The following is a 24,741-nucleotide window of genomic DNA, read 5'->3' as shown; positions in this document are numbered from 1 at the left end:
TATCGTTACTTTCCTTTCATCCATGGCCTCTAAACTGCAATGGATTTCCGCTCTGATGTTATACAACATCAATCCACCTTCAGTCTCATACTCACCCTACTCCTGATCATACCCACTTCACAATGCATTCCGTCACATTCTCCTTCATCTCGCTTTCAGACTGTCTCCTGATGTCGACTGTTGTTGCTTCAGCTAGGCCTTCGACATTTGATCTAAAGAACTTCACATTGTCATACGGGATGTGGCTGTTATCGGTGGCGGCTCTGCAGGCACATATGCAGCCATTAGTCTGAAGGATGAAGGCAAATCCATCATTGTTATTGAAAAACAAAACGGGTCAGGTGGGCCACACCGAGACATATATTGATCCTGCGACCGGCACCACAATTGATATGGGGGTCCTGATCTGGCACAACATTACAGTTGTAAAGGACTACTTTAAACGATTCGATATCCCAATCACTAATTCTGCCGGTTTCTTTCAACCTGCGTTAAACTATGATTTTCGTACCGGAAAAGAAGTCACAACTCCATCGGAAGCGGAGGTATCCGCAGCCTTCGCAGCCAATACGACACAGAATTCCAAATACCCCGGTTGAACGATGGGATATTCCTTCCAAGCCCTGTGCCCGAGGAGTTGTATATGCCTTTTGGTGAGTTTGTACAGAAATATGGACTTCAAGCGGCGGTTCCCACCATGTTCAACTACAATCCGGGTGTCGGAAATATACTGGCGAATCCAACGCTTGAACAATTCCGATACTGCGGATTGAATACGGTGCGGTCCTTATCGGCTGGCTTTCTGACTACAGCCCGGCAAAACAGCAGCGAGCTGTACTCCAGAGCCGAAATAGAGTTGTCTTCGTCCTCAAGTCTTCTCCTTGATTCCAAGGTCGCGTATGCGGATCGAGGCGAAGGAGGGGCAGGTATCAAACTCGTTGTTCATACACCCCAAGGCTACAAGCTTATTCTCGCGAAGAAGCTCCTCATTGCCATAACCCCAAAGCTTGACTTCCTAGCCCCGATGGACGTTAGCGACAAAGAAAAGAGAGTCTTTGGAAAGTATATTGACGCGCTATGTCGGCATCTTAAAGAACACGGGCCTCCCCGAGGACGCCAGCATCTCCAATGCTGCCCAGGATTCGGAGTACAACTTGCCTCCTCTCCCGGGAGTGTACAGCTTCGCCCCATCTAGACTTCCCGGATTGCAAATGGTCACCTACACCACTCCGCAGAGTCCTAAATCCTTTCCTCTGTCTAACGCGATGGTGAAGGCGGACATAATAAGGACCGTCAAGAGACTTCAGAAGCAAAATCCGGACAAGTTTGGCCAAACAGATCCTGAATTTGTTGATTTTAGATCGCATGCCCCGTATACTCTTCAAGTCAGTGCTGAGGATATTAAGGTCGGATTTTATGAGAAGCTGTATGCGTTGCAAGGCCCAAGAAATACGTACTGGACTGGCGCGGCATTCAGGGGGGAAGATAGTAGTTTACTCTGGAAGTACGTGGAGGAAATAGTGGTGCCGCAAATGCTTGCAGGTCCATGAGCTTTTCGTCCAGGATCGATAGATAGATTGAACTTGCTTGCTCGGGCCATGACTCTGTCAAATCTGCGATTTAGAAAGACAGCACAAATAAACAACCGTAAATATGACTTGGACTTCATATTTCAATCCTATCTAGAACATCTAGTGCAGTTTCAGGTATATATTTTATGTGATCTGGTCCGGGTGATCTGTGTCCTGTTAACTAGTTAGCTAACTAACTAACTGTTAACTAGTTAGCTAACTAACTAACTGTTAACTAGTTAGCTAACTAACTAACTGTTAACTAGTTAGCTAACTAACTAACTGTTAACTAGTTAGCTAACTAACTAACTGTTAACTAGTTACTCCGTAGTTATTACATATGAGCGCTGCTCCGTACTCCGAGCGGTCCGCTATGCTCCGTAGTTGTGATCACATCACAGCCACTCCACTCGTCCTCACCACTTCTCCAGACTTTGTCACAGGCATTTGGCACCACACCTTGTCCATCAGAATCGCATCTGTGGCTACACGATGCCATTACAAACTCGAGAGATCAGACAACAGAGTGAAAGCGTAGCAAAGGAGAAACGGAAACCTGTCCGCCGTGACCCGGAGAAGAGGCGGCAACAGAACATTCGAGCACAAAGAAAGTACCGTGAGTGCAACTCTTCTCTCATGTCAGCAACCCCCAGACCATAGGCACAGGAATCTCTGGAGAAATAAATACTGACTATTCATCCACTAGGAGAGAAGCTTCGTGAGCGTCTGGCTTATCTTGAAGCACTTGCTGCATCTGCAGCACAGAGCGATGCTATTGAACGAACATCGACTGCGGGCACAGGCCAATCTGAGGCGGTCACAACACATGGCTCATCCAGCACTCCAACCCATATACTTCCAAAGACTCCCCCATCTTATGATGCTTCGGACATATCTGTTTCCAGTTTATCTACAGTCACTCTAGGAGAATATCAACGATTTATTCCACATTCAGATGACACCCTATCCTCACTGACCATCTGGGATTCTACACCACATTTTCTACTGTCCGATGACATGTCATCCGCACCGAGTTTATGGGATTCTCCAACACATGTTGATCCTTCCCATCTCATTCTTGATAAACAAAACGACAGTCTTGGTCCATATTGGACCACCACCATCGATTGCGGCTGCGCCAGTCCACACTTCCAGATACAGACACACGGTTCAGATCCATTTCGCTATGGCGAGGTCAGGGTACTCAAATTTAAACCGAGTGCCACAGCAGCAGATCCGTATGCCAACAACCTTCGCATTGAAAAAGTCTGCACTATAACTGCATTATATGCTCTTGGAATGCATGTTGGCATCACCGAGGAGATGATCTGTGCTGACGAATCTTTCTCACCGTTCTTCCGGTCTATCACGGAGTCGACAGATGATATGATCAAAGCAAATACGATTGGCACAGTGCAGAGAATCTTCAAAACACTGAAGCCTGACTTGAGGCCGAGTAGCGAGCAAATTACTATCCAGCATCACCCATACATAGATATTCTACCCTTTCCGACACTACGAAAAAATCTCATCACCCATCAGGAAGAGATTGACGAGGATGAGTTCTTCCTTGATATCCTTACCGGCTTAGTGTGTTGGGGAGGTGCAGGCATTGGAAGGAAGGATCGAGAAGACTCCACTGGATATGCTTCGACAGGTACACCCTGGGACGTCCGTAGTTGGGAGGCAAGGGTGTGGTTTTTGAAGAAATATTGGACTTTGCTAGGTGGTGAAGATGGAGAGCTTGTACGGCAAAGCGAGTGGTGGCGCAGTATCCGAGGGGACGACACGCTGAACACGGAGGTGCATAGCTAGCAATAGAATTCCGCAATCGTTGCTAAGCTTCAGGTTACAGATGGCCCGTGGTGTCACCAATATATGCCAAGCATACCGGACCGAGCGTAGCATTCTCAACAACGGGAGATTATTAACAACCAGCCAATCCTGCAGCAATAGCTATGAGGGCAGCGGCGCTCACTGTGCAACTCACATGTACGGACCGGAATTTTTGGCAAGCTCTCTACTACTAGGATTGGCCTCGTGACAACTGACTAGGGCGGTAAAGCGATACGAAGCACAATGATCTCAGTGGTATCAGAATTCTATCTACCGTGCTATCCCCTACCAGTCTATGAGCTCCAGTGACCATGGTCCCTGCACGAGAAACACAGGTCACAGGTCTAACCATAGTCCGTCCAGCAGCTATCCTACACTTTCAGCATCTCTAGCATCAACCTCAATGAAAAGTTCTCTTCACCGAACTTTGCTTCTAAGATTCCAACCTCCCTTTCCAACTCGCCATGCAGTTCCCTGAGAACGTCGAGCGTGTAATCCAGACTTTTTGTCTTTTTCATAGTTGCCAACACCTCTCGCTTGGCCTCAATGCTGAGCTTTCCGTCTAGCCTTCTCTTCATGAGGAATGCCCGCAGCTGCATTGCATCGCCCGCAAACTTGGGCTCTGACTCAACAGTTCGGATGCAGTGGATCAGCGTGAAGGAGAGCTTCCCTTCATCGAGGTCCTCGGCAAAGCCCTTCTGCTTAGCGTAGTCGGCGGAAGCGAGGTTCTGGTAGTCGTCGCGGATCTGGAAGAAGCGCCCCACGAGGCAACTCAACAGGTTCAGAGCGTCGTCTGACACCTTCTCGCGGACCGGGCTTTCGGCGACCATCAATCGCGTCAGCATGCGGAATAGGCCACCCGTCTTCATATCAACCATTTTCAGATACTCTGATACGGACGGGCATAGTGTATTGTGCGTCCAGTAGAGGTCATAGCTCTGCCCCACATGCAGCTGTTGCATCTCTTCGATGAAGATGCGAAGGCATGACGGGTTGCCGAGCTCGGTAGCCATACCTGTCGCTTTGACATATTGGTACGTCGCGCTGTTGATTGTCTGGGCGGTGCCATAGATGTTGTGAGTAGAGGGCCTACCACGACGAAGTGGTGAGTCGTCTTCGATGTCATCAAGCCTGAGCATCGTTAGACGGTTTGAATGAGACATGGCAGGATGGAAGAGTGAGAAAAGAAAAGGTGGGTAGCAAGGTAATTGGGCCTGAATGAGTAGAAGAAGACTAACATGAGAGATGCGCTATGCAGCATCTTGACGATGCTCTTGATCATTTTAGCCGACTTCTGGGGCACTTTAAGCCATGTGTTGAGGGAGTCTATGGCCTGGTCACGGAAACCCTTAGAAGGAAGGGAGGTGAGGTATCGATATGGTTGGAGAACAACCTAATAATTACCGTCAGTTACACCTCCGAGGATATGTCATATCTCTATTTGAGGGGAATCAGCGTAGGGAAGACGCCCAACTCACATCATCGCTCAGCTCTGGTAAATTCAGATCAACGGCCAAAGACACCACATCCGCAAGAGCAAATGAATCCGTGCTCAGTTGCGATATCTGTGCCGACTTCTTGACACATTTAGTGCCATTCTTCTTTGTGTCGTCACCCGTACCGTTACCGTTCCTCTTCCTCTTGAGGCCGTTGGCCTTGGTTGATGCATAATGCCCATTACCGTTGACAAGAGGCTCCTTACGTTCGGTTTCGACAGGAAGGCCGTTAGTTGCATCCTTCGGTGGCCACATTGCCGGGTATTTCTCCAGACCATACTCAGCTCTCAGCAACTGCAACTCATTGAATTTGGTTGGTCCGTTGTATCTCGGACAATTAGTACTCCAGGCAGCGTTTCCTGAAAGTGTGTACTGCATGACCTCTATGTATCTCTTAAGTTCATCACTGATATCCGTCCGTGCCCTGGTGTTCTTGACCACGCGGACATAGTTGGCACATTCGACGCGGATGCGCTCTTTACAAATCTCTCTTGCTTCTTCTTCGCTACAGCCGTGCTCCCTCATGACAACCAAGATGGCGTTTTGAACATTGGCGTCACCGCGCTCCTTCTCGAATGAGAATAGATCATTAGTGAGAGAGGCAGTGATCAAAGCAGGCTTCAGAAGCTCCCTCGCCTCATCCGCCTCTTCCTCGGGGATGGTAATAGCGCAGCCAAACGTGACAAGACCATGCCAGAGCCTTGATAGCAGAACACAATTAGTCCCAGCTAGGTAGGCTTAATCTAGGATGCTGAAGTCATTGGTGGGTGCGGGAGGCTTACATGTATCCCACGTCGAGGGCCCTATAAGGGATGTACTCCTCAAGAGTATTAAAGTGCGTTTCGTCCTGCCGTCTACTGGAATGTTGGACACCAGCAGCCCAGCTCTTGGCGACAGTCATTGCTCTCTCAGGGTCAATTGCCATCATCTCGCGGAGAATCTGAGCGACGATTTTACGCTTTCCAGAAGCGGCTTTCTCGTCGATCTTGCCGGTCTGACCGCCCTGTTCCAAAGCATGCTCCATTTCGTCCAAAGATGCGTTGTGGATCTCTTTATCGATGACGTCTGCAATCAATTAGCCTCATTCAGGATACTTCACAGAGCTACAGGCAATTGACCCATACCGTCATGCATGAAACCAAATTCAAGCGCATAAGCGGTAATCTCCATTCTGTCTGGGAGACATTCGGGCACCGCGGCAGTGATGAAGCTAAAGTCTGGGCCCAAGAGGCCTGCATAAGGCTTCTCTAGGGGCCCAACCAAGCGGCGCCAGTCTTCCTGAGCCCTAAACGCACCGACTTCTTCAAGGTCGCCAGCCACGTGCCTCCTGAGATCTATTCCAGGACAAAGGCCTTGCGTGTCGTAGGTGGAAGAGTCGATGATTGTCGAATACTTGTGGGCCATTTTATATGCAAACGCGAAGAATGTTTCCGTGGTAAAGAGGTGTTAAGGCTTTGAGGTCGCAGAGAAACGAGACAAGTTGTAATACATAAACACGTACAGGCTCAGCAAAAGGAGATGGATAACAATGATATTTCCGGCTTGAGCAATCGTTCTGCGGGACATCTCAGCATCCACAGTGCTGGCTTTTGAACAGTCAGGCGCTTCTAGGAGTGATCCGCTTCTCTTAAATGGCGCATTTCTACTTCTACTACATTTGCCGTATGAAGACATTCGACTCAGATCTTCTTCTTCTGGTAAAGTGCCTAAAGGGCAAGGCCCGATGCAGGACAGCGAGAGGCGAGCTAACAACCCGTAGCCCCAAGAAACGAATAGACAGGTCGAAAGATGGAACGGGCGAATTTCCGCCCCTCAAAGAGGGCAGAAGGGGACCTTGGTAAGACTCCTCAAGGCGCCGAATAGAGAATAGCCATATTGGGCGATTTACCGAGATATGTCACCCAATAAGCGACTGGGGTCGTTTTTGGGGCCGCGAAAGAGCAAGTCCCTGAAGAAGTGTATTCCGGTAAGATAGCGCGACTTGTGTTCAAGCCCTTTATAAAATGTGAATTCAAGACTTTTATCTTGTCTGGTGCCGCAACTCACTTGTGCGTCGTGATTTCACTTATCCATCAGGCCTCGTTGAACCATGAGAGGCCCCCCTTCCCCTGACCCAAGCGTCTCCCGACTTCTTTTCTCCAAGGCTCCCATCGGTCTATCTCAAATGGAGGCATACTTGCCCAAAAATCTCGGTTTGCGTGCTACCGTCGCTGTCCTCGTTATAAGTGTGTTCTATATTCTCAGCCTAGTCATATATCGCCTCTTCTTTTCTCCTATAGCAAAATTTCCGGGTCCCAAGCTTGCCGCAGTAACGGGTTGGTACGAGTTGTACTACGATGTTGTCAAGAAAGGGAAATACCTGTTTGAGATTGAGAAGATGCATGACAAGTATGGTATGTACTATGACTTTCGTGATTTTCAACAGCTCCACCGCACAAGAACCAGTGCGCATGTTGTAGAGGAATGAAGCTCACGACTTTACACTATGTAGGACCAATTGTAAGGATTAACCCACATGAGCTCTCCATTCGGGACCCAGAATACTACGATGAACTCTACGTCGCGGGCTCCGTCCGCCCAACGGAAAGGTATAAGGGTTTCGTTGATGGTATTGTCGACTTTGACGGATCTCATCTCGCGACTATAGGACATGACCTCCACCGCAAGAGGAGAAAGCCACTCGACCCCTATTTTTCTCGAGCTGGGGTGACAAAGCTAGAACCCATGGTGGCAGAGCTTTGCGAGAAGCTAATTATAGAACGGTTCGAAGGGTTTAAGGGAACTGGGAAAGTAGTGAGACTGGATCATGCCTTCACGGCCTTCTCTGGCGACGTGATCAACAGGATTTGTATTGATGACCCGCCCAATCTCGTGGACGATCCGGAGTTCGCTCCATGGTGGTTTGAACTTTTCCATAGTGGTATAGTATCGCTGCCTCTGTTCATGGGTCTGCCTTGGCTAATCCAGTAAGTAACCTCCGCATCCATAAAGTTCATTTGCTAATCCGAATAGTTTCATCCGTCTTATTCCCGAGAGCATTCTCGCGAAACTGGATGCCAGGAGTCAGACCTTCAACAAGTTCAAGCTGGTATCAATAAGCCCCAAATCCCATCATCTCTATCTTCATTTCCCTGCTGACACTTTTTAGATGTGCGACGAACATCTCCGCGTGGCCAAGCGTGAAAAGGCTGCCCTAGGATCCAAAGATACGACAGCGATGGGTGGGCGCCTCACCCTTTTCCGGCATATGGTCAGCAGTGACCTTCCGCCATCTGAGCTCACAGACGAGCGCCTGTCGAAGGAAGCCCAAGTCCTAATTGGTTCTGGCACAATCACCACAGCTGGGACGATGGGCTTCCTTTGCTATCACATAATAGCCAATCCAGCTATCAGGAAACGTTTAGAAGAAGAGCTGAAGCCTGTCATGGAGGGCTACCCTCAGAGGAAACCGAGTTGGGCCCAACTGGAGAAGGTAGCATATTTGCAGGCATTGGTTAAAGAGGGCCTTCGGTATTCTTTCCTCGTGTCTCTGGTGGCTGAAACATCATTAAAAACAGCTGACTGACTGACATTGTGTGTAATAGCCTCAGCTACGGCACAATGCACCGTCGTCCGCGTGTTTCTCCGAAACAAGCTCTCCGGTTCAAGGAGTGGGTGATCCCAGCCGGCGTTCCGGTTGGCATGTCCGCATACTTCGCGCATCGCAATCCTCACATTTTTCCGCGACCATTAGAATTTATACCTGAGCGATGGCTGGAGAACGTTACTCCCGAGATGAATCGCAACTTCATCCCATTTTCAAAGGGGTCACGGCACTGTTTGGGAATGAAGTAAGCCTGTCCTTTAAACCCGGCCCTATTGTCAATCGGGTTGACCGGAGGGGATATCGTCTCTGACTTGCCAATTTGAATAGTCTTGCCTATTGTGAACTTAATCACATCCTCGCCGCTCTGTTCCGCCCCGGAGGTGCCGATTTCAGCCTTTACGAGACAGACGAGTCGGACGTCATGCCAGCTCATGATTTGATAGTACCTTTGCCAAAGCTGGATACAAAGGGTGTTCGGGTCATGTTCCATTAAGTGCCAGAGCGCGCTCTTTCCGGACCTTGGCATGCTCAGCATTGGAGCTATGTAGTGTATTGTGATGAAGTGGTGAATGCCGTAGTTAAACATTCTGAGTACGCGCCAGTGACGAGGGCTTAACTAGTTAATAAATCCTCAAGCACCAACCTTCTTCTATATCACGCACGTAACCTTTTAGTTGGCTTAAAAACGTGTGCATAAGGATCGGCACTCGAAAACAAACTTCATACTAGGAATGTTTTACGGAGTAGAGCATTCACCTCTGTATATATCTTTCTCAAGTTCGCCGAGTCTTATTTCAGCTCGCGCCAGGTTTGCTGTCTGCGCCTCTCCCAGAACCTTGCTACCCACGTTCTTCAGGTCTGCTAACAACTCCATCACCGCCCTTAATTGGAGAAGGATTAGAACGCGGACCAGATGCTCCCATTCGAGGGGGGAACTGATCTCGTAGTCGCCTAGAAGGAGCTTTCGCCAGTCCGACGATGTTCTCGTGCGCGTTGATACGATTTGGCCGGAGTGCCTATAGTCGGTCTTGGGTGAAGAGGAACAAGCGGATGTAGCAAGGTCTCGATCCTCAACGTTGGCATGATACGAGTGGCCATCGGTGGGCGAGCAATTCGGCAAGGAGGATGGTACCAAGCCTGCCCTGGTGTCGCCGTCTTTCATACGGTACAATCTGACAATCTGTCCACAACCCGCAACGAGTCTTTCGGCCATGAAAACCAATAGAACAAGATTCTCCCTCTTAGTCATACAACTACTGCACTTGAACTTCGAACGACAGAACTTGATGGCTTCCTTCTGATACGCGATGATGGAGTCCAGTTCGGCGCGGTTGCCAGGGTTGTAACTAGCCTCAAATTCCTCGACGGCGAAGATAACTGCAGCCAAGCACCGGCATGACTTCCCCAGGGGGTTCTCAGACGAAAATGCAGTTGAGGCTAAGCTGGATATGTGTAAGGATGTGGGCGTAGCGATGCAGCCCATGTCGAGGGAGAAATCTTGGGATTGTCCGGAAGATGGGGAGTACCGTAACATCTCATCTCCTAAGCTTAATGGCGGTGATGGGAGATTTTCAGACGTCCTAGCACCCGTAGGTTGGATTGACTCAGGGCCCGTTCTGGGTAAGATCGTGGAGAAACTAGGCGATGGTGAGAGGGTATAGTTGGAGGTGTTATCTCCATCTCTATCACGAGCTCGTTGATCAAATCCAGCAAGAGAAGACTGGAAAATGTTCAGTGGGGTGTCGGTCAATCTATCTGTTGGAAGTTCTGCAAGCAACTGTTGTCCTTGCTCAGCAACAACATTGCCATCCGCCGGGAGTGAAGACACAATGGGCTGCTTGTCTGAACACAACCTTTCCTCGTGCTCGGTTATTTCGGAGCTTGAAGGGGCCGACGACGGAGTCAACAGGGCCGGCGGGTGCTCGTTCTGTGGAATATTGATGCTTGCCTTTTGTATTCTCTTATTGCCCCGATGCTTTATGGAAGCGAAAGTGCATTTCTTTCCAAGGCGCTTGCATCGGCCGCAGCCATCATGAGCGGGACTGCATTTGACCTACGGACATAGATCAAATCTGTCAGTATGAATGTCCTGATCTCTACAATGTATGTGATCCAGAATTTGCATTTGTTACCTTCTTGGCTCTGCATCTATCGCAAACTAAAGTTCTTTCTAGATTTGATGATCCGTGAGGCCTCTCAACAAACTCTACCTCGTTATTATGAGAGTTCCAGTGCAGAGTCCCAAACATAATGTAAAGCCTGCTATTAGATATATTATAGAACTGACTGCATAAGATTATAATGAATAATAATAATAATAATAATATATTATAGTCAGGCTATGGTTGCTAGGGTCTCGGGGGTGTGGTCTGACTATTTGCTTTTATATATACATGTATACTCTGTATCTGGTTTTGTTTTTGAAAACAAGTGCAAGGTTGCATCCAACAGATCCATCAAACAGCTTAGGTTCCTGAAGGTTTGTTTCATAACAAAGCTTATATCAACGGAGCTCATATTTCCGGGCCATGACTAGCTCGTCGACCGCCTCTTGCAGAATCAACCTACCAGCGCTGACGTTGGCCCTCCAGGAATGATGAGCAGTCCCGGATTGTTGACAGATATCCCCACCCTTCCCTTGGGGTTAGAATCCATGCTGCACTGGTCGGGGACGCTGAGCCACAGAAATGGTATTGACAGGTGCTTGTCCTCCGTACTGTGGGTCGCATTCACCGTACCTCAAATAGAGTGTTAGCTACGGCACAACATTGTCAGGAAATGGACGATGAAGCGGAGGGAAATTGGGTACAAAACGAACCAAACCAATCCCGAATTTGGCAGCTTGCTTTGCTGATGGCAGCCCGACAAAACATGTATCAACTGGTGCTCTAGCTCAAATTGAGGTCTTCAAATCACTCTGTGGCTTAAGGGTATCATCGGGTGGGTTCGGTAGGATAGATAAGACCCCTGGAGCCCAGAGCGGTTAAAAAGACATGCGACAGTTTTATAAATAGCAAGGAATCAGTGTGAAGCCAGATCCATTTGGCAATCGTTTAAAGTGTGTGAGCAGGGGGGTGGCAAATGTAGGATGTCAAAACGAGGTTAACCGCTTTGGCCAGAGCAATATCACCCCTCTGTGTTGCTTTGTGAACTTGTCATCCAACACAAGGCTAGAACCTCAAGCACATGGATCCTTTTCCGGACTTGGCACAATCATTTATTGGAAAATTTACACGAGGAGCGCGATTTTTGCTTGCCAGCGAGGGCTGTCGCTCACCCTGCCTTTACCCTGCTCTACACTTCACGCCCGCCTTCAGCCCTAGGCTTCAGAAAAGCCTGTCGCCAATCCAGATCAAAGCCGCTCGCCCTCAACCCAAATGCAGCCCCAGTGCCAAAAGCGGATTTTCGCTGAATGCAGACCTCCCTATGGCGCTTAGAGGTTATTTGGGTGGGGGGGTTCTTATATTACGACCATTTAACTATTGCTGGGGGCACAGGAATTATTGGCCAAAAGCTTCTCACAGCGGTCAAGTAATAGCCGCGAGTCTGTCCAGTAATCCTTGGAGTTTCAATGCCTTGCAACCGCAAATAGAGCATACCACGACGGCTGTACTTTATTACATGGCACCAGGGCTTTGTATGGATGTGAAATGTAAGTTGGTTGGTATTATACTGAGGTGGCTGTAGGCACCAGTGTCTCTATTCTACTTGGGCACAATATCTTGAATGCTGAGTGTAAGTGTGCTACAAACAGATTATCTTATATCCTCAGAAGCTTTGAAAGCTCTCGGTATCAGTGAAAGAGTGGTAGATTTAACTAGGTGTGTTCATTTTCTATATATTTGAAGCATTGATTGCTGCAGTTGCTATATGCCCACTGTTCACAGCAGAAAAGATCTCTCGATACCTAGCCAGAATCAGCTCTCTTCTACCATAAACAGAAGCTGTGTGTTCTTCTTATGAAATCATCAGCATGTCTTGCGTCCTTGATCCTGCATGCTTTTGTCATAATCAGAAGTTGCAAGAATCTCTGTGAGGCTCTTTCTGAGCTACAGATGAGCCTCTTGCCCACCAGCAAGTAGCCTGTAAGATGTTCAATCGGAGGCAACAACAGACACAAGCATCGGGATATCACTCATCAGGAGCACTAGCAAGTTAGAGACAATGGATAGCTTGATGTGTTGTATTGCTTTTGATATCTTGATGAACAAGCAAAGTGTGTTCTGCTTCAGAGATACGGCCCTTGAGCTGCTCTCACGTTCACTAGTCATTTAATCATCTTCCGCCACATCATCTCCGTATCGAGACTGATGATGTAGCTGTAGGTATTCCACTTACCGCCGGGCGCAATGCTGGCGTCAACAGCTGAAGGGTAAATGGGATGGGGTAAACCATTATAGCCCATAGGTACTTCCACAGCCAGGTGCTCTAGAGGACACAGATCCTCATTCTCCGCAGGGGCTTGCAATGGAGCCTGACCAGAGACCTGGGTTTGGCTTACTAGGTCTCTCAATGGATGGAGGGAGATCAGAGAAGTATATGGTGCTTCACTGGTTCCAGTTCTCACTTCTATAAATGTCTCTATCTGTAGTGGGCTAGATGTTTCACTCCATCTACATTGTCCAAAGTGATCACAATTGACTGGCCTGGCAGGATTGAAAGGGTGATGTCAATGATATAATAAGGACAACACATTATAGACAAAAGAAAGGAGAGGAAGGAAACTCAGCCATACCTGTCACATACTTGATTTCATGCTATTTGCCGCCGCAGGGAGCGGGCTTGACTTGGTGTCACAGCTTTCGCACATGGGAGAAGAGTCATGATTGCTGGTGAGATAGTCTACAGCCAAGATGACAGAGCATGTCATGAACTGATCAAGACATTGTAGATGTTGATCTCTCATCTGTCTTGAGGCTTGGCTCTGTGCTTGCTTCATGCACGGAAAGACTGATGGCGGTGAAAGCCACAGCCTCAATATCCTGAAGTGCCTGATTGAAGTGAAACGCATGAAGACTCTCTGCAATGGACAATCCCAACTCTGGTTCTGATTCATCTTCATGTTCATGTTGCAGTTCGCTGGTACTCTTGAAGCACATCTGTGACATTGCACATGTAGTGGATGGTTTGAACATAATGGGTGTTGGAGGTGATGCTGGGCCTGCAATCGCCTGGATAGGAGTTTCTGGGGTAGGGCTGATAGGAGGAAAGCTGGTGGTGGTCCAGAAGTATGTGTGGGAGTGGAAGCAGCAGAAGTGAAATAATCATGGTAGGCAATGTAGGTTGAGAGAGACTTGGAGGAGAGAGAGACAGGAAGAAGAGCGATGTGTGTTCCTTGAGATAACTTTTTGCCGGGATTGAATGAAGACCTTGACAACCCGGGGGTTTGGTGTAATATTATATCATCCAGATTGACTGTCATTACCAATTGGTACCCTGGGGCCATCTGTTTATGCTTCCTGAGCGATCAGAGGATATACAGATTATCGAAAGGGCACGAGGCTGTAGGGGTTGCTGATCCCTCTTGATCGCTGCAGCACATCCCCATAGTGATCCCCAGAGATAACATTCTGTAGAATCATGATGGCCAGGCCCACGTCATCTCGCTCGTGTATTCAGCTCCACACGGCTGATTGTTATATGCAACCCAATCTTTACCCTTGGCTCGTTGCGTTGCAGATTAATCTGCGGGTCTCACAACGTCTCACCAGGTGGTTCTGCTTCCATTTCCAAACAGGACAAAGAGACAAGCCTGGACTACCAGTGACAGCTGGAAGGGGGCCTGGAGGTTGGACAAATGAACCCAATCCAGCATTCTGCTTTGAACAGCAGCATAAGACAGCTGGAAATTATCTCTTGGCCAGATAGAATTGCATATTTCTTGTCATTGTACACCACCGAAGATCAATCTATTGAAGTTCATGTTCAGAGTCCCCAAACATGAGGCATTTGTGTCATTAATCAGAAGCAAAGCAAGCAGCATTGATTTCAATTCCACATCAGCTTAAGTGTGCTAGCTCAAGTGCTAGAAAAGGAAAGAAGATCCAGCATCAAAATGATGCAGTGACCACAGAGACAGAGAAGAGAGGATATAGTTGGATCGAAGCCTAGATGGTAATAGACAGTCACAGCAAAAAGTATAAAGAGTTGAAGAGTATGAGAGAGAAAAGGGAGGGGGGAAAAAAGAGAGAGAGAGACAGAGGAAGAGGAAGATGGATGCGGAGCACACTGATCTTAGATGCATGATGAATGAAGGCAAAGGAAAGGCCAGGAGAAGGCAGCTAACAGTGTGAGGGAAGTGAGCACTAGATTGAAATGGAAAAGAGGAAATGCTTGCAACACAGGCAATTGAAGGAGGTGTTATATAACTTGAAGGGCGACACGGTCATGGCATTGCCAGCAAGTGAAGACTTCCAAAGTGATAAACACAGGACTGAGAGAACGGCGCGAGACTATTTGCAGCGAGGCGCCATGCCAGATGGGGCATAGCGGGCTTGATGAAGAACTCCCACTGGAAAGATTACAAAAGAAGTAATGATCAGAAACATACTCCGTATAGGGAGTATTAAATATATTGCGTATCTTCTCTTCTTCCACAAGGCATACTCCACACGGGGTAAGCTACATTAGCTAGCTAGCTAAAAGCTCTCACTCATACTTTTCTAGTAGCCATATAAAGCAAACAAGCAAACAAGCAAACAATTTCTTTTTCTTTTTTTTTTTTGGAAAAGAAAATATAAAGTAAAAAGAAAAAGAAAAAAAGAAAAAAAATTATTAATCATGGATCATTTCAATCATTCTTCTAAGGATTCATTCCCTTTTTCCATCCCCCTTCTCCCGCTTCTGTCCTTTCCGTAGGTAGTTTAGGGAAAAAAAAAAAAAAAAAAAAAAAAAGGGAAAAAGAACAAGAAAGGAAGGAAAAACAGAATCCCATGAAGGAAGCTTATTTCTCCATTTTGTCTCCCGTGTATCGTTGAGAATATAGAAAAAAAGGGGCAGGGAAAAGAAAAGGTGAAAGAAAAGCAAGAACGCCGTTTCTTGATTGCGAGATACCACAATAAAAAAGGAAAGGAAAGAAAATAAAATAAAATAGAAAACGAAATAAATAAACCCGACCGTTGATATGAACTCCCAGATGTTTTCATTCCTCTTGTTCCTCGGTCTTTCTGTGCCTAGGGCACGTTGAGAAGACGAGTGCTTCGACCCGAATCCCAGTAAAGGCCAGTGGAGTGGGAAAGAGATGCAAAATAAGAAATGATATGATCAGAGGATTGCGGGGTTACAGTGTGAAGGAGGTAATACATAGATGAATAGGTGGCCTGAGAACTTGAGAATGAAGGGAACAACCTAATCAGCTCTATTACTCCATTGGAGCACCGTAAAAGCGCTTCAGCAAGTTAGAAACCTCCTTATATTCTTGCTTCACATCGGTAAGAACCCTGCTAGCTTTTGCTAGACACTTCGCTTGGTCGGGCTCAAACCGAGTACCGGACTCGTCCTTTTGGGCACCAAAGTGTTGGATCTTCTCGCACGATTCTTTAACCTTGTTGAGTCCAAGGGTGGCTGAGGAGCCTTTTAGAAAATGTCCCAATTGGGAGACTTCTTCGAGGTTTTTGGAGTTGCTAAATAAGCAAAACTTCCGTCAGCAAATCAAATTCAGCGGGGAAAGAAAAAGGAGGGGAAGGGAAAAAAAAGACAGGAAGAGGGGAAGCTCGTCGGATAATCGTAGGGTTTGATTGCCCAAGTCGTGGTGGGTGTATAAGGGATTGTCGGAACTTTTGAGAGAGTGTCACGAGGTATTGCGATGACGTCATACGGTGCGCTACTCACATTGCCTGTTCTATATTGTCAAAAGTGGCCTCCGCCTGCTCGAAAAAGCCATAGACGATGCCTTTGCTGAATTCTCGCTCTTCCTCGTCGTCGTCCATTTCCAAAATCTGTTCAAATGTTACACGGTCGATCAGCTCGTTTTTGAATAAAATATCAGTTTCGCCGGTCTATGGAGTAGGACAGCAGGTCAGCTCTCCAAATCCCGCATCAATGAGAGAGGATGGAATGATCTTGGGCAGGGGCATGATACCGAGTTTTCCTCAGCCGGGGTTGCTGGAGGCGCCATTTTGGATGATGAAGGGTCGGAGTGGGAGGAGGAGTATGAGGAATGCACCAAGGATGGCATTGATTATGGTGATGTCGGGTTTCTTGCTTGAAGTCGATGAGCTTCCCTCCGATGCGCCTTAGCAATGTGGGCCTTTCCTTCGCCGCACTTTCCAATATGTAGTAGAAATGAAGAAGCAAGCCAGTGCAGCGAAGCGTGTCTTGCCAGAGTTTATCACCGTCGTATGCAAGTCAAAAACCGCGGGGAAGAAAGGTGAGCGGGGTCTAATATGGTGGACTGGAGGCTGCGCCAAACGTAAGGAAATAGTTCTAGTGAGATTCACTCCTTGTAATGAAGTTAGCCAAATAATCTCATAAGTATTGTGGCAAACCAGAGAGTTTGAAAATAAAAGATCTAGAAGCACGGTGGGGTTGGAAATGCCATTGCTCCCTATGTTAACAGGGCTTTGCCACGCTACAGTTCAAGCCTTGCCCTACGCTTTTTTTTTAATACATTCCTCTCCTTTTTCTTTTTCTTTTTCTTCTCCTTCTTCCTTTTTCTTTTCTTTTTTTTTTAGACGTGCCGTAATGGCCCTCGTGGGTCGACACAGCAAGATTCGGAGAGTGAGTGGCAGGCTTTGCCGATGAAACAGGGTGTGATAGTGATAACAGCGTAGCAAAGCAAGGAAGGCTGCGGGACCCGGGGTACTTTGGTAGAACACAATAAAAATGCAAGTCTGTACTGTAGGAAAGAGGCACACGAGCAACAAGACGCCCTACTCACCCCTCGGTTGATTTCAACTTTGGTATCGCAAGCCGGAGTGATTTTGACTTCGGAAATGCCGAGGCCAATCAAGCACGTCTAAGCCAAGCGGAAAACGTCAGGTTAAGCTCAGGGGGTAATTAAGGAGTAAGAGAGAGAGAGAGAGAGAGAGAGAGAGAGAAAGAAAATGGGAGGGGAGGAATGGATGGAGTGAGGCAGCGCTGAGAGACAAGGTTAAGAGGGAGGCGGCGGTAGTGGTGGTTTGTGGTGGTGGGATTTTCTAATGGCGCAGCGGCGGGGGGAGCCAAAATGAGGTAATCAGGTAACTAACAAGTTGACAGCAACAAGGGTAGCACACAAACAGAACCAAGCACAAGGGAGGAAAATGGATATCTCCTGTTCATTCAACAACAAAATGCAGTGAAAGGGGGGAAAAAACCAAAAATGCATGCAGTGGTCAAGTCGAGGCTGGCTTGAGGTGGTAGGCCCCACAGACAACAAAGTGCTCCTCTCGGAGCTGCGAAAATAGTGATAGAACTGTAGATGTGGGTTTGATGGAATGGGAGGGGAGGGGGGAAAAAAAAAATGTTAGTGTTAAAGTGTTTTAACATCGCCCGAGATTTGGCTCTTAGGTTTAAAAGGTACACTCTGTTGCTGAAAAAAGCGTTATTTTATGAACTGCTTACCTTCACCTTTGAGGATTTCACTCTGAACAAGCAGAGAATCCAAGTGATACCACAAGAGATATGTTCTTTTTGGCTAATCAGAAGCAGGAAACAATGAAGGAAAGCTTAACAGAATTCTCAAGAGAAGGGCCGAATTCTTTCGGCTGTGTGATTCAGCGGAATGGGAGCTTTTGAGGACCGAGAGACAAACAAGCTGATAGAAAACAGGGTGAAGGAGGAAAGACAGAGGAGAATCTTCGGTGCAAGGATGCGAATCACGTTGTGGAGGAGACCGAGGAGGATGTGGGGGGAGAGGAGTGATGAGGAATAAGGAAAAGTGAACTGGACAGACGGGCGCAGAGGGAGAGGGAGAGAGGAAGACAGCGCGTGAGGGAGGGAGGCCAAAGAGGCAGCGGACCAGTCGAGTGTCAAGCTAAATAATTTTAACTCTACAGGAGTGAATAGCAGCGTTGTAGTGGATAATCAGCAGCGGAAAAGACTGCTGTTGCTGCTGCGTCTCTGCTCGTCTCCCCCTCGAGGGGCCTGCACACAAAATGAAAATCATTAATCTATCAGTCTTGCTGTTGAGTTACATAGCACATGCTCCGAACTGCCACAACCCTGCTTGCCGATGCCAACTAATCCTTTCTCTTCCTCCCCCCCTTCCCTTTTTTTTTTTTTTTTTTTTTTTTTTTTTTTTTCCCTCCTCTCTCTTTTCGGGCTCATCATTACAGCGTCCTATTTTCCCCCTACTTCTTTTTGGCATAGGGTCGAAGAGAGCTTTGTATCCATTCTTCCCTCCCTTTTCTCAGCGACGTGCCACTGGGGTTGACGTGGAAATGCGGTCTCTGCATCTGATCCTTGCGTCTGGCCTATTGACTTTTCCCCTTTATCCTCTATGCCGCTGAGAGCGTCTTGTCCTTCAAGGGAGGTGGGCTTCCCTGTTACTCTGTACGGTCCGTCATTTGACCGCTTCTTTTTCTACCTGCCTCAAGAAGGGGCTGCACCCTGCGTTGCAGGATGGGTGAGACCGAGCAGCCTCCCCGGCGAACCGCTGTGATCGTCTCTCCTGGAGCATGCAAGGAGGGCTGTCACACTAACTATGTATGTATTTCTTATTTATACCCGCACGCGTGCTCTGGACAAATTAGCCGCCCGCCTTTTTGCCGTCGAAGCATCTGCTTCCGGCCTCCTAAGATTCCGTATCGCTGGGGAGACTCTAAGACCGAGCGAGCGCACAGTGGGCCGGGTCTTGTCCAACTGACGTAATGGGAAACGCCAGGGCCAGACTCCCACAGTAGCCCTGCTTCACAGCGCTCACACCGAACCCCGTCCTGGTTCCTTTTTCTTTTTTTCCCCCTCTCCCTTGTCCCTTTTTCTACTTCCCGGAGAGGGATGAAATCCAGCATGTTGGGTTCGCCTCTCTCCCGCCGGCCTGTCAGAGGCTTGCAGGGGTCTCGTCCATAGGAAAAAAAACAAAAAAAAAAACAAAAGACAAAAAGGCGCCGGAGGAGCGTGTCGTTAATATCCACCTTGAGAAAGTAAAATCAAAAAAGAAGGGAAAAAGAAAAAGAAAGAGAGTGAGGGAAAAGACAAAAAAAAAAAAAATCAAATATTGACTTTCGTCAGATCGTCTACCCCAGCAATGGTGTATCGTCGGAGGGGGGTCTCGGCCTTCCCCCGTTGGCTGGGAGGGCGACGTTTCCGTGGGCGAGCAACTGTCCGAGCAGAGGGAAAAAAAGAAAGTTCACCCGTTTCACGCGCTGCTGCTGTTCCTGCAAGATGACGATGTCACGATGAAACCCACCAGCCACCAATCACTCTCCCTCCGCATAACTCCCCCCAACTCCGCAGGTACTTGGTCGTACTCACGACGGCTGGAGTGACTTGACTCGCTGTGACGAAGCTGCATAGAGTTCCTTCTGCATCTACCCCCTTTCCTTTTCTTTTTTTTTTTTTTTTTTTGGTGGCTTCTGCTGCTGCTGCTACTTCCTCTTCTTACCCAATCTGTGGCTCAACTAACCCCTCGGCTACCCGATCCGGCCACCCTTGACGACCGGGGAGGGAAAGAGCTCCCCCGCCCGCGTTTCCCTCCCCAAAACACCCCCGATGATGTCACTGGTGGATACCGTCACAGGCGTACTGCAGATACGCTGTGGAGCTGCCATTGTTACCAGATTCCGAGAACTGGGCCAATCAGCGCCCACAGCCCTCGTGCCATGTCTCGCTGGCCTGTGGGTTCCGGACGTACCAGAGGCGTAAGTGTGTCTTTTACCGTTATCGAGCCGCCCGAAAACTAGCCGGTTCGGGCTGCCCAATTAGACCGCGGCCCTCTCCTATCTTTTTCTTTTTTTTTTTCGCTCATCGTCGGCGCAGGTCTTGCTGCCGTTGTTGTTGTTGTTGACCTGGCTGCAGCAAGCGGGCGGTCTCAGCTTGAACCTGCAGACGCCTCCGGTCACAGGTTGACTTGGTCGTCCCGGTTGGTTGGCTAGAGCTATGTATCTGTTTCCTTCCCCGGAATCTGATCACAGCAAGGACCGGCCTTCCCCCGCTGGCTAAAGTCGCACCATCGGGGCGACCGGCCACCAGCAGATGTGCTGCAAAGAGCACTGCACTGGACAGACTGCATGCAATGGAATCCCTCAAACAAGGCAAATGAGTTGCAAATGCCGTTCTTCACTCAGGATGCTCGCGTCCTGTGCACAATGGATATCCTCTGCTCCTTTTAGGAAATATACATTCCGTACATATATATTTTATATATGATACTTTTGTTCACGTGTGAGAAAAGTGACTGATCCGCTCATACTCTCCCGTGTTGCAAATGAACTTGAGATTCTACGTCCAGTCACGAGCTTTCCTTCCCACATTCCCTTCCTACCGTCTTAACCTCCCAATCTTCCCTCTGGCTTCCTTTGACAGGCAACTGAGCACATCCAGGTGGACCTCGGGTTCTGTTTTGAACGAAATCATACATCTCAGACAACCCTAGTGGGACGTAGGCCACCACAGATCAATCTGGAAGTAACGTTGCCAGCTTCTTCCAGTACTAGAGAAGTACTTCGATCTCTTCTCCCTTCTCATCTTTCAGCTCAGCTCCTCCTGGACAACAGGACAAGCCAGCCGACGACGGATGTTGTGGGAAGAGTTAAAGCGACGGTGAGAGATTGTGAGGTTTTTTTTAAAAAAAAAGAAAAAAAAAAAATAATAATAACAAATGTCTCGCAGTTCCTCAATCGACGATAGACAAGCAAGGAGATATCTCTACTTCCGGTTCGTTGTAGCATACTTACAAAACAAGTCAAAAAGGGAAACCTACCCTTGACCAACGAGGTTAGACTCTAGACGAAGCATAACGTCTGGACAGGCCCTAGATATCTTGGAGAATCCACGCTTCAGGCGCTGGTTGGGAGGATGTTCGGGAGCGAACTTTCTGGTGAGTTGATTTCGACGGGATGTTCAAAGGGAGGAGAAGAAGGACGAAGAGAGAAGAGAATGGTTAAAGGCGTACAGAAGGGACGGGCACATACGTATCCGGATCTGACTGTGAATTGATGCCAAGCACGAGGATGGCTGTGAAGTGGAGTAGCATTTGTTCCTGACGCCCTTCCTACATATATGTTTTTGCTCTCATTGAAGGCTGGGCATGTGTTTTGGAATCTCCCAACCTGCCGATACACTGGTTTCCTGAATAGGCAGGTGGGTTGCCCGGACGGTATAACAAGTTCTACGCCATTCACCGCTTATCTACACCCTCATTCTACGTATATACAGGGGGAAAGCAGGCATCGTATCACATTTTGCGGTTTTATTTTCTCTTTACGACACTTATAATTTACCGAGACTCGAGGCTCCCTTTTGTGTAGTAACTTTTGGAGGGGTAATACCTTCTACCGAGAAGAAGATGGAAGACGAAAAAAAAAAAAAAAAAAGAAAAAGATCCCAAGAGAAAATGTCTCTCTAAATTCGCACTCTTCGGGAAGGCCGTCGCCTCACCAGGGCTGTTTCGTAACCGTTCCTCGTATCATCATCCAAAGTACTTTAAAATTATAACAACAAAAAGAAATTAATATCGGGGGCCGACCGAAAGAGAGTGTACGAGAGAGCAAAGGGGAAACAAAAGTGGCCGAAAGGAAGAAAAGGGGGTTGATGGTATAAGAGTGGCGGGGCGACCGGGGGTAAACACGAAGGAGAAGAGTAAGTAAAATTTTTAAAACCAAAAGCAGAACGCCCTACTCTATGCCTCTGTGTACTCCTTCTCCTTGGCTGCGAACTGCGCCTTCTCGTCGGCAGTGAGGTCCAGGAGGGGGTGGTCCTCGCCGGACTTGAGGTTTCTGTGGTATGCACGAATAATGCTGTCCGCATCGTCGATGGCGATAGGCCTGATGTCGGCGAGCGCCTTGATCTTGGCCGTGCACTCCTTGTACTGTGCGTCGGTCATCTCGAGGTTGAGTTGTTGAGCACGTGACTTGATGGCATTCCAGCCGGTGAGCCGGGAGGCGAAATGCACGTATCTCGTCATGCCGAAGTCGGCCGGGTTGATGATCTCATATGTGCTGGGGTTGTTCAGGATGGCCTTGGCATGGATACCGGCCTTGTGGGTGAAGGCGCAGAAGCCGGTGATGTAGTTGTTGAAAGGAATGTTGATCTCGACAGCTTCGGCGACGAGGTCCTCGATGTCCTTGAGCTTGTGGAGCTTGTACTTGCTCATCACGTAGTCGCGATCAACGGCGATCATGCGGGCCATGAGACCTCCGAGAGGGGTGATACCATTGCGTTCACCGATGCCGAGAACAGAGGTGTCAACGTGGGTGGCACCACCTTCCAAGGCACAGTAGGCGTTGGCAATCGCACATCCGGTGTCATTGTGCAGGTGGATTTCGATGTCGCACTTGACGACGCCACGCAGGACACGGACGAGCTCGTAGACTTGGCGAGGGGAGGCGCAGCCAACGGTATCTGCAATACCAACTCGATTGACACCGACTTGGTCCACGGCTGAGTACAGAGAGAGAAGCTCTACCAAATCAGATCTGAAAGAGTCTTCGCTGGAGAATCTGACCTCAATGCCCTTGGACTTGACGAATTCGATGACCTCAATCGCAGTGTTCTTGATGTATGTCATATCCTTTCCGTGGGAATGCTCGCGGAGGTAGGACGACGTGCCGATAACGACATCACTATTGAATATGTCAATGGCCTGCAAACACACGGCACAATTACACACATGCAGCAAGAGAGGCTTACACTCCATCGACACCGGTTTCCACCGCGACTCGGGCATCGTCCATGTGACATCTGATATGTGTGAGAATCTACAGCGGCAAAATAAAGAGGTCAGCTTAGTTGTCCCTCGGCCTGTCACAGCGTTAAGCACGTGGAGGCACCGACCTTAGCCTTCAATCCAAGCTTGCAGATAGCTTCACAATCCTTCCTCGATTGTTCCGAAGCGCACGGACTAGTGAGTTCAATCTACCCGACAACCATGTCAGCTTTCTTTGTTTAATTTTCTCGTCATTTTTTTATTTTTTATTTTTTTATTTTTTTTTCCCCTCCGATGTCTGACGATAAACAAATTAGGCCAAGGGTCCCCAAGGTAAGTATGACTCACATAGTCAACGCCAAAGTCGTCCAGTGCCTTGGCGATCTCAATCTTCTTCTGGGTATCAAAGAACGCATTGGCGAACTGTTCGCCCTCTCGTAGAGTACTCTCGATGATCTTAAACCTCGAGACGTTGCTGAGGAAGTCTGTGACTCCGGCATTGTGGCCGTATGGATTTCTGGCAGTGTGTGGGTGTGGGTTCTCTCGGGCAGGAATGGCTGTGTAACCTGGGTGATTGGGGAGACCTGTCCCTGGAGGCAGGGAGTGTGTCAGTAGAGCAAATTTCAAATAAGTATCTGAGGGCTGCAAGAAAAATAGACACCAGACTCACCGTTGACACCATTCACGCCATTGGCGTGGCCGTTGGTTGCGGACATTGTGAAGGCGGGGTATGAGCTCGAGGCAGAGTGGTGGGATAAGAGAAAGGAACTGAGCTTCAAAGAGGAAGAGAAAGGATCAGAGAGATATGTGAAAGCAAAAGTGACAGTGAGTCTGAGTAAATAGATGAAGCGCAATTGGCATAGAGAAGAAAAGAACTTTTTTTTGAAGGTAGTGAGAGCGGAGCGGAAGAGAAAGGAGATCCCAAGCCAGAAAATTATGACTCTTTCACTTTGACTTTTTTTCTGGTTTATTTTTTTATTTTTTTTTATTTTTTGACTGATATCGAACTCGACCAAGGCTCGGCGCGGAACATTTCACGGCAAAAACTAAGACAGGCTAAAAATACACCAAGTTTAACTGGCAGCCAGCCACTCGGAGCTCACCGCTTTTGTAATCAGCGGTATCGTTACGGGTTTGCCGCGGAGAGACAGGGGGGGCAAAGCGGTTTACGGAGTACTGTACTCCGTAATTCCCCAAACCCAACTCGCGGAAAAATACGTACAGGGATTGTCATGTAACTAACCTATTATCTTATCTTCGAGCTGCCTCGACATGCAAAGCGTCTGCATCGTTGCACTGCATCTTGTGAAGAGAGGTCAATTGGCCTTGAAAGAGAGTGGCTTCCCCGTCTCGTTTAAAAGAAGAGATCCAGGGAAGATGAAATGCCACGTTACGCCCCAGCCGCAAAGAAAACAGAAACCTGTTCTGCTTGGTATCGAATTTGAAATAATAAAAAAAAAAAAAAAA

At 48.1% G+C, this 24,741-nt stretch overlaps 9 protein-coding genes across 9 annotated transcripts; 4 read left to right on the top strand and 5 right to left on the bottom strand.

Annotated features, from left to right (window-relative positions):
- Window positions 1-296: 296 nt before the first annotated feature.
- On the top strand, window positions 297-599 carry D8B26_007498 (uncharacterized protein; the record flags this gene model as incomplete). The annotated part of the gene is made up of 1 exon (XM_066125555.1): window positions 297-599. The coding sequence occupies one exon, from the start codon at window positions 297-299 to the stop codon at window positions 597-599; it is 303 nt and encodes a 100-aa protein (XP_065981639.1).
- Window positions 600-697: 98 nt separating this feature from the next.
- On the top strand, window positions 698-1,550 carry D8B26_007497 (uncharacterized protein; the record flags this gene model as incomplete). The annotated part of the gene is made up of 2 exons (XM_066125554.1): window positions 698-1,030; window positions 1,095-1,550. The coding sequence occupies 2 exons, from the start codon at window positions 698-700 to the stop codon at window positions 1,548-1,550; spliced, it is 789 nt and encodes a 262-aa protein (XP_065981638.1).
- Window positions 1,551-2,011: 461 nt separating this feature from the next.
- Window positions 2,012-3,895, top strand: D8B26_007496 (uncharacterized protein). Its single transcript, XM_003067021.2, has 2 exons — window positions 2,012-2,187; window positions 2,278-3,895. Exons 1-2 carry the CDS (start codon window positions 2,064-2,066, stop codon window positions 3,384-3,386), a joined length of 1,233 nt encoding a protein of 410 aa, XP_003067067.2. The 5' UTR covers window positions 2,012-2,063; the 3' UTR covers window positions 3,387-3,895.
- D8B26_007495 (uncharacterized protein) lies at window positions 3,779-6,307 on the bottom strand (the record flags this gene model as incomplete). Its single annotated transcript, XM_003067020.2, has 5 exons — window positions 3,779-4,538; window positions 4,646-4,800; window positions 4,886-5,603; window positions 5,686-5,968; window positions 6,028-6,307. 5 exons carry the CDS (start codon window positions 6,305-6,307, stop codon window positions 3,779-3,781), a joined length of 2,196 nt encoding a protein of 731 aa, XP_003067066.2.
- A 685-nt stretch (window positions 6,308-6,992) lies between these two features.
- D8B26_007494 (uncharacterized protein) lies at window positions 6,993-9,123 on the top strand (the record flags this gene model as incomplete). The annotated part of the gene is made up of 6 exons (XM_003067019.2): window positions 6,993-7,296; window positions 7,395-7,869; window positions 7,916-7,991; window positions 8,052-8,413; window positions 8,488-8,733; window positions 8,817-9,123. The coding sequence occupies 6 exons, from the start codon at window positions 6,993-6,995 to the stop codon at window positions 8,980-8,982; spliced, it is 1,629 nt and encodes a 542-aa protein (XP_003067065.1). The 3' UTR covers window positions 8,983-9,123.
- Window positions 9,124-9,225: 102 nt separating this feature from the next.
- On the bottom strand, window positions 9,226-10,738 carry D8B26_007493 (uncharacterized protein; the record flags this gene model as incomplete). Its single annotated transcript, XM_003067018.2, has 2 exons — window positions 9,226-10,542; window positions 10,622-10,738. 2 exons carry the CDS (start codon window positions 10,736-10,738, stop codon window positions 9,226-9,228), a joined length of 1,434 nt encoding a protein of 477 aa, XP_003067064.2.
- Window positions 10,739-15,849: 5,111 nt separating this feature from the next.
- Window positions 15,850-16,665, bottom strand: D8B26_007492 (uncharacterized protein; the record flags this gene model as incomplete). Its single annotated transcript, XM_003067017.2, has 3 exons — window positions 15,850-16,111; window positions 16,320-16,486; window positions 16,570-16,665. The coding sequence occupies 3 exons, from the start codon at window positions 16,663-16,665 to the stop codon at window positions 15,850-15,852; spliced, it is 525 nt and encodes a 174-aa protein (XP_003067063.1).
- Window positions 16,666-22,248: 5,583 nt separating this feature from the next.
- Window positions 22,249-23,302, bottom strand: LYS1_2 (Saccharopine dehydrogenase; the record flags this gene model as incomplete). Its single annotated transcript, XM_003067016.2, has 2 exons — window positions 22,249-23,191; window positions 23,259-23,302. 2 exons carry the CDS (start codon window positions 23,300-23,302, stop codon window positions 22,249-22,251), a joined length of 987 nt encoding a protein of 328 aa, XP_003067062.2.
- A 197-nt stretch (window positions 23,303-23,499) lies between these two features.
- Window positions 23,500-23,990, bottom strand: D8B26_007490 (uncharacterized protein; the record flags this gene model as incomplete). Its single annotated transcript, XM_066125553.1, has 2 exons — window positions 23,500-23,864; window positions 23,945-23,990. The coding sequence occupies 2 exons, from the start codon at window positions 23,988-23,990 to the stop codon at window positions 23,500-23,502; spliced, it is 411 nt and encodes a 136-aa protein (XP_065981637.1).
- Window positions 23,991-24,741: the final 751 nt, after the last annotated feature.

Source organism: Coccidioides posadasii, chromosome 4 (genome assembly GCF_018416015.2).
Source record: "Coccidioides posadasii str. Silveira chromosome 4, complete sequence".
Classification (NCBI taxonomy): domain Eukaryota; kingdom Fungi; phylum Ascomycota; class Eurotiomycetes; order Onygenales; family Onygenaceae; genus Coccidioides; species Coccidioides posadasii.
Note: the sequence above shows the minus strand (reverse complement) of the source record. Positions and strands in the feature narration are given on the sequence as shown.

Coding starts and splice junctions, on each gene's coding strand:
- D8B26_007496 (XM_003067021.2), top strand. CDS start 2,064: ATGCCATTACAAACTCGAGAGATCAGACAACAGAGTGAAAGCGTAGCA. Junction 2,188..2,277: donor TCGAGCACAAAGAAAGTACC/GTGAGTGCAACT, acceptor TTCATCCACTAG/GAGAGAAGCTTCGTGAGCGT.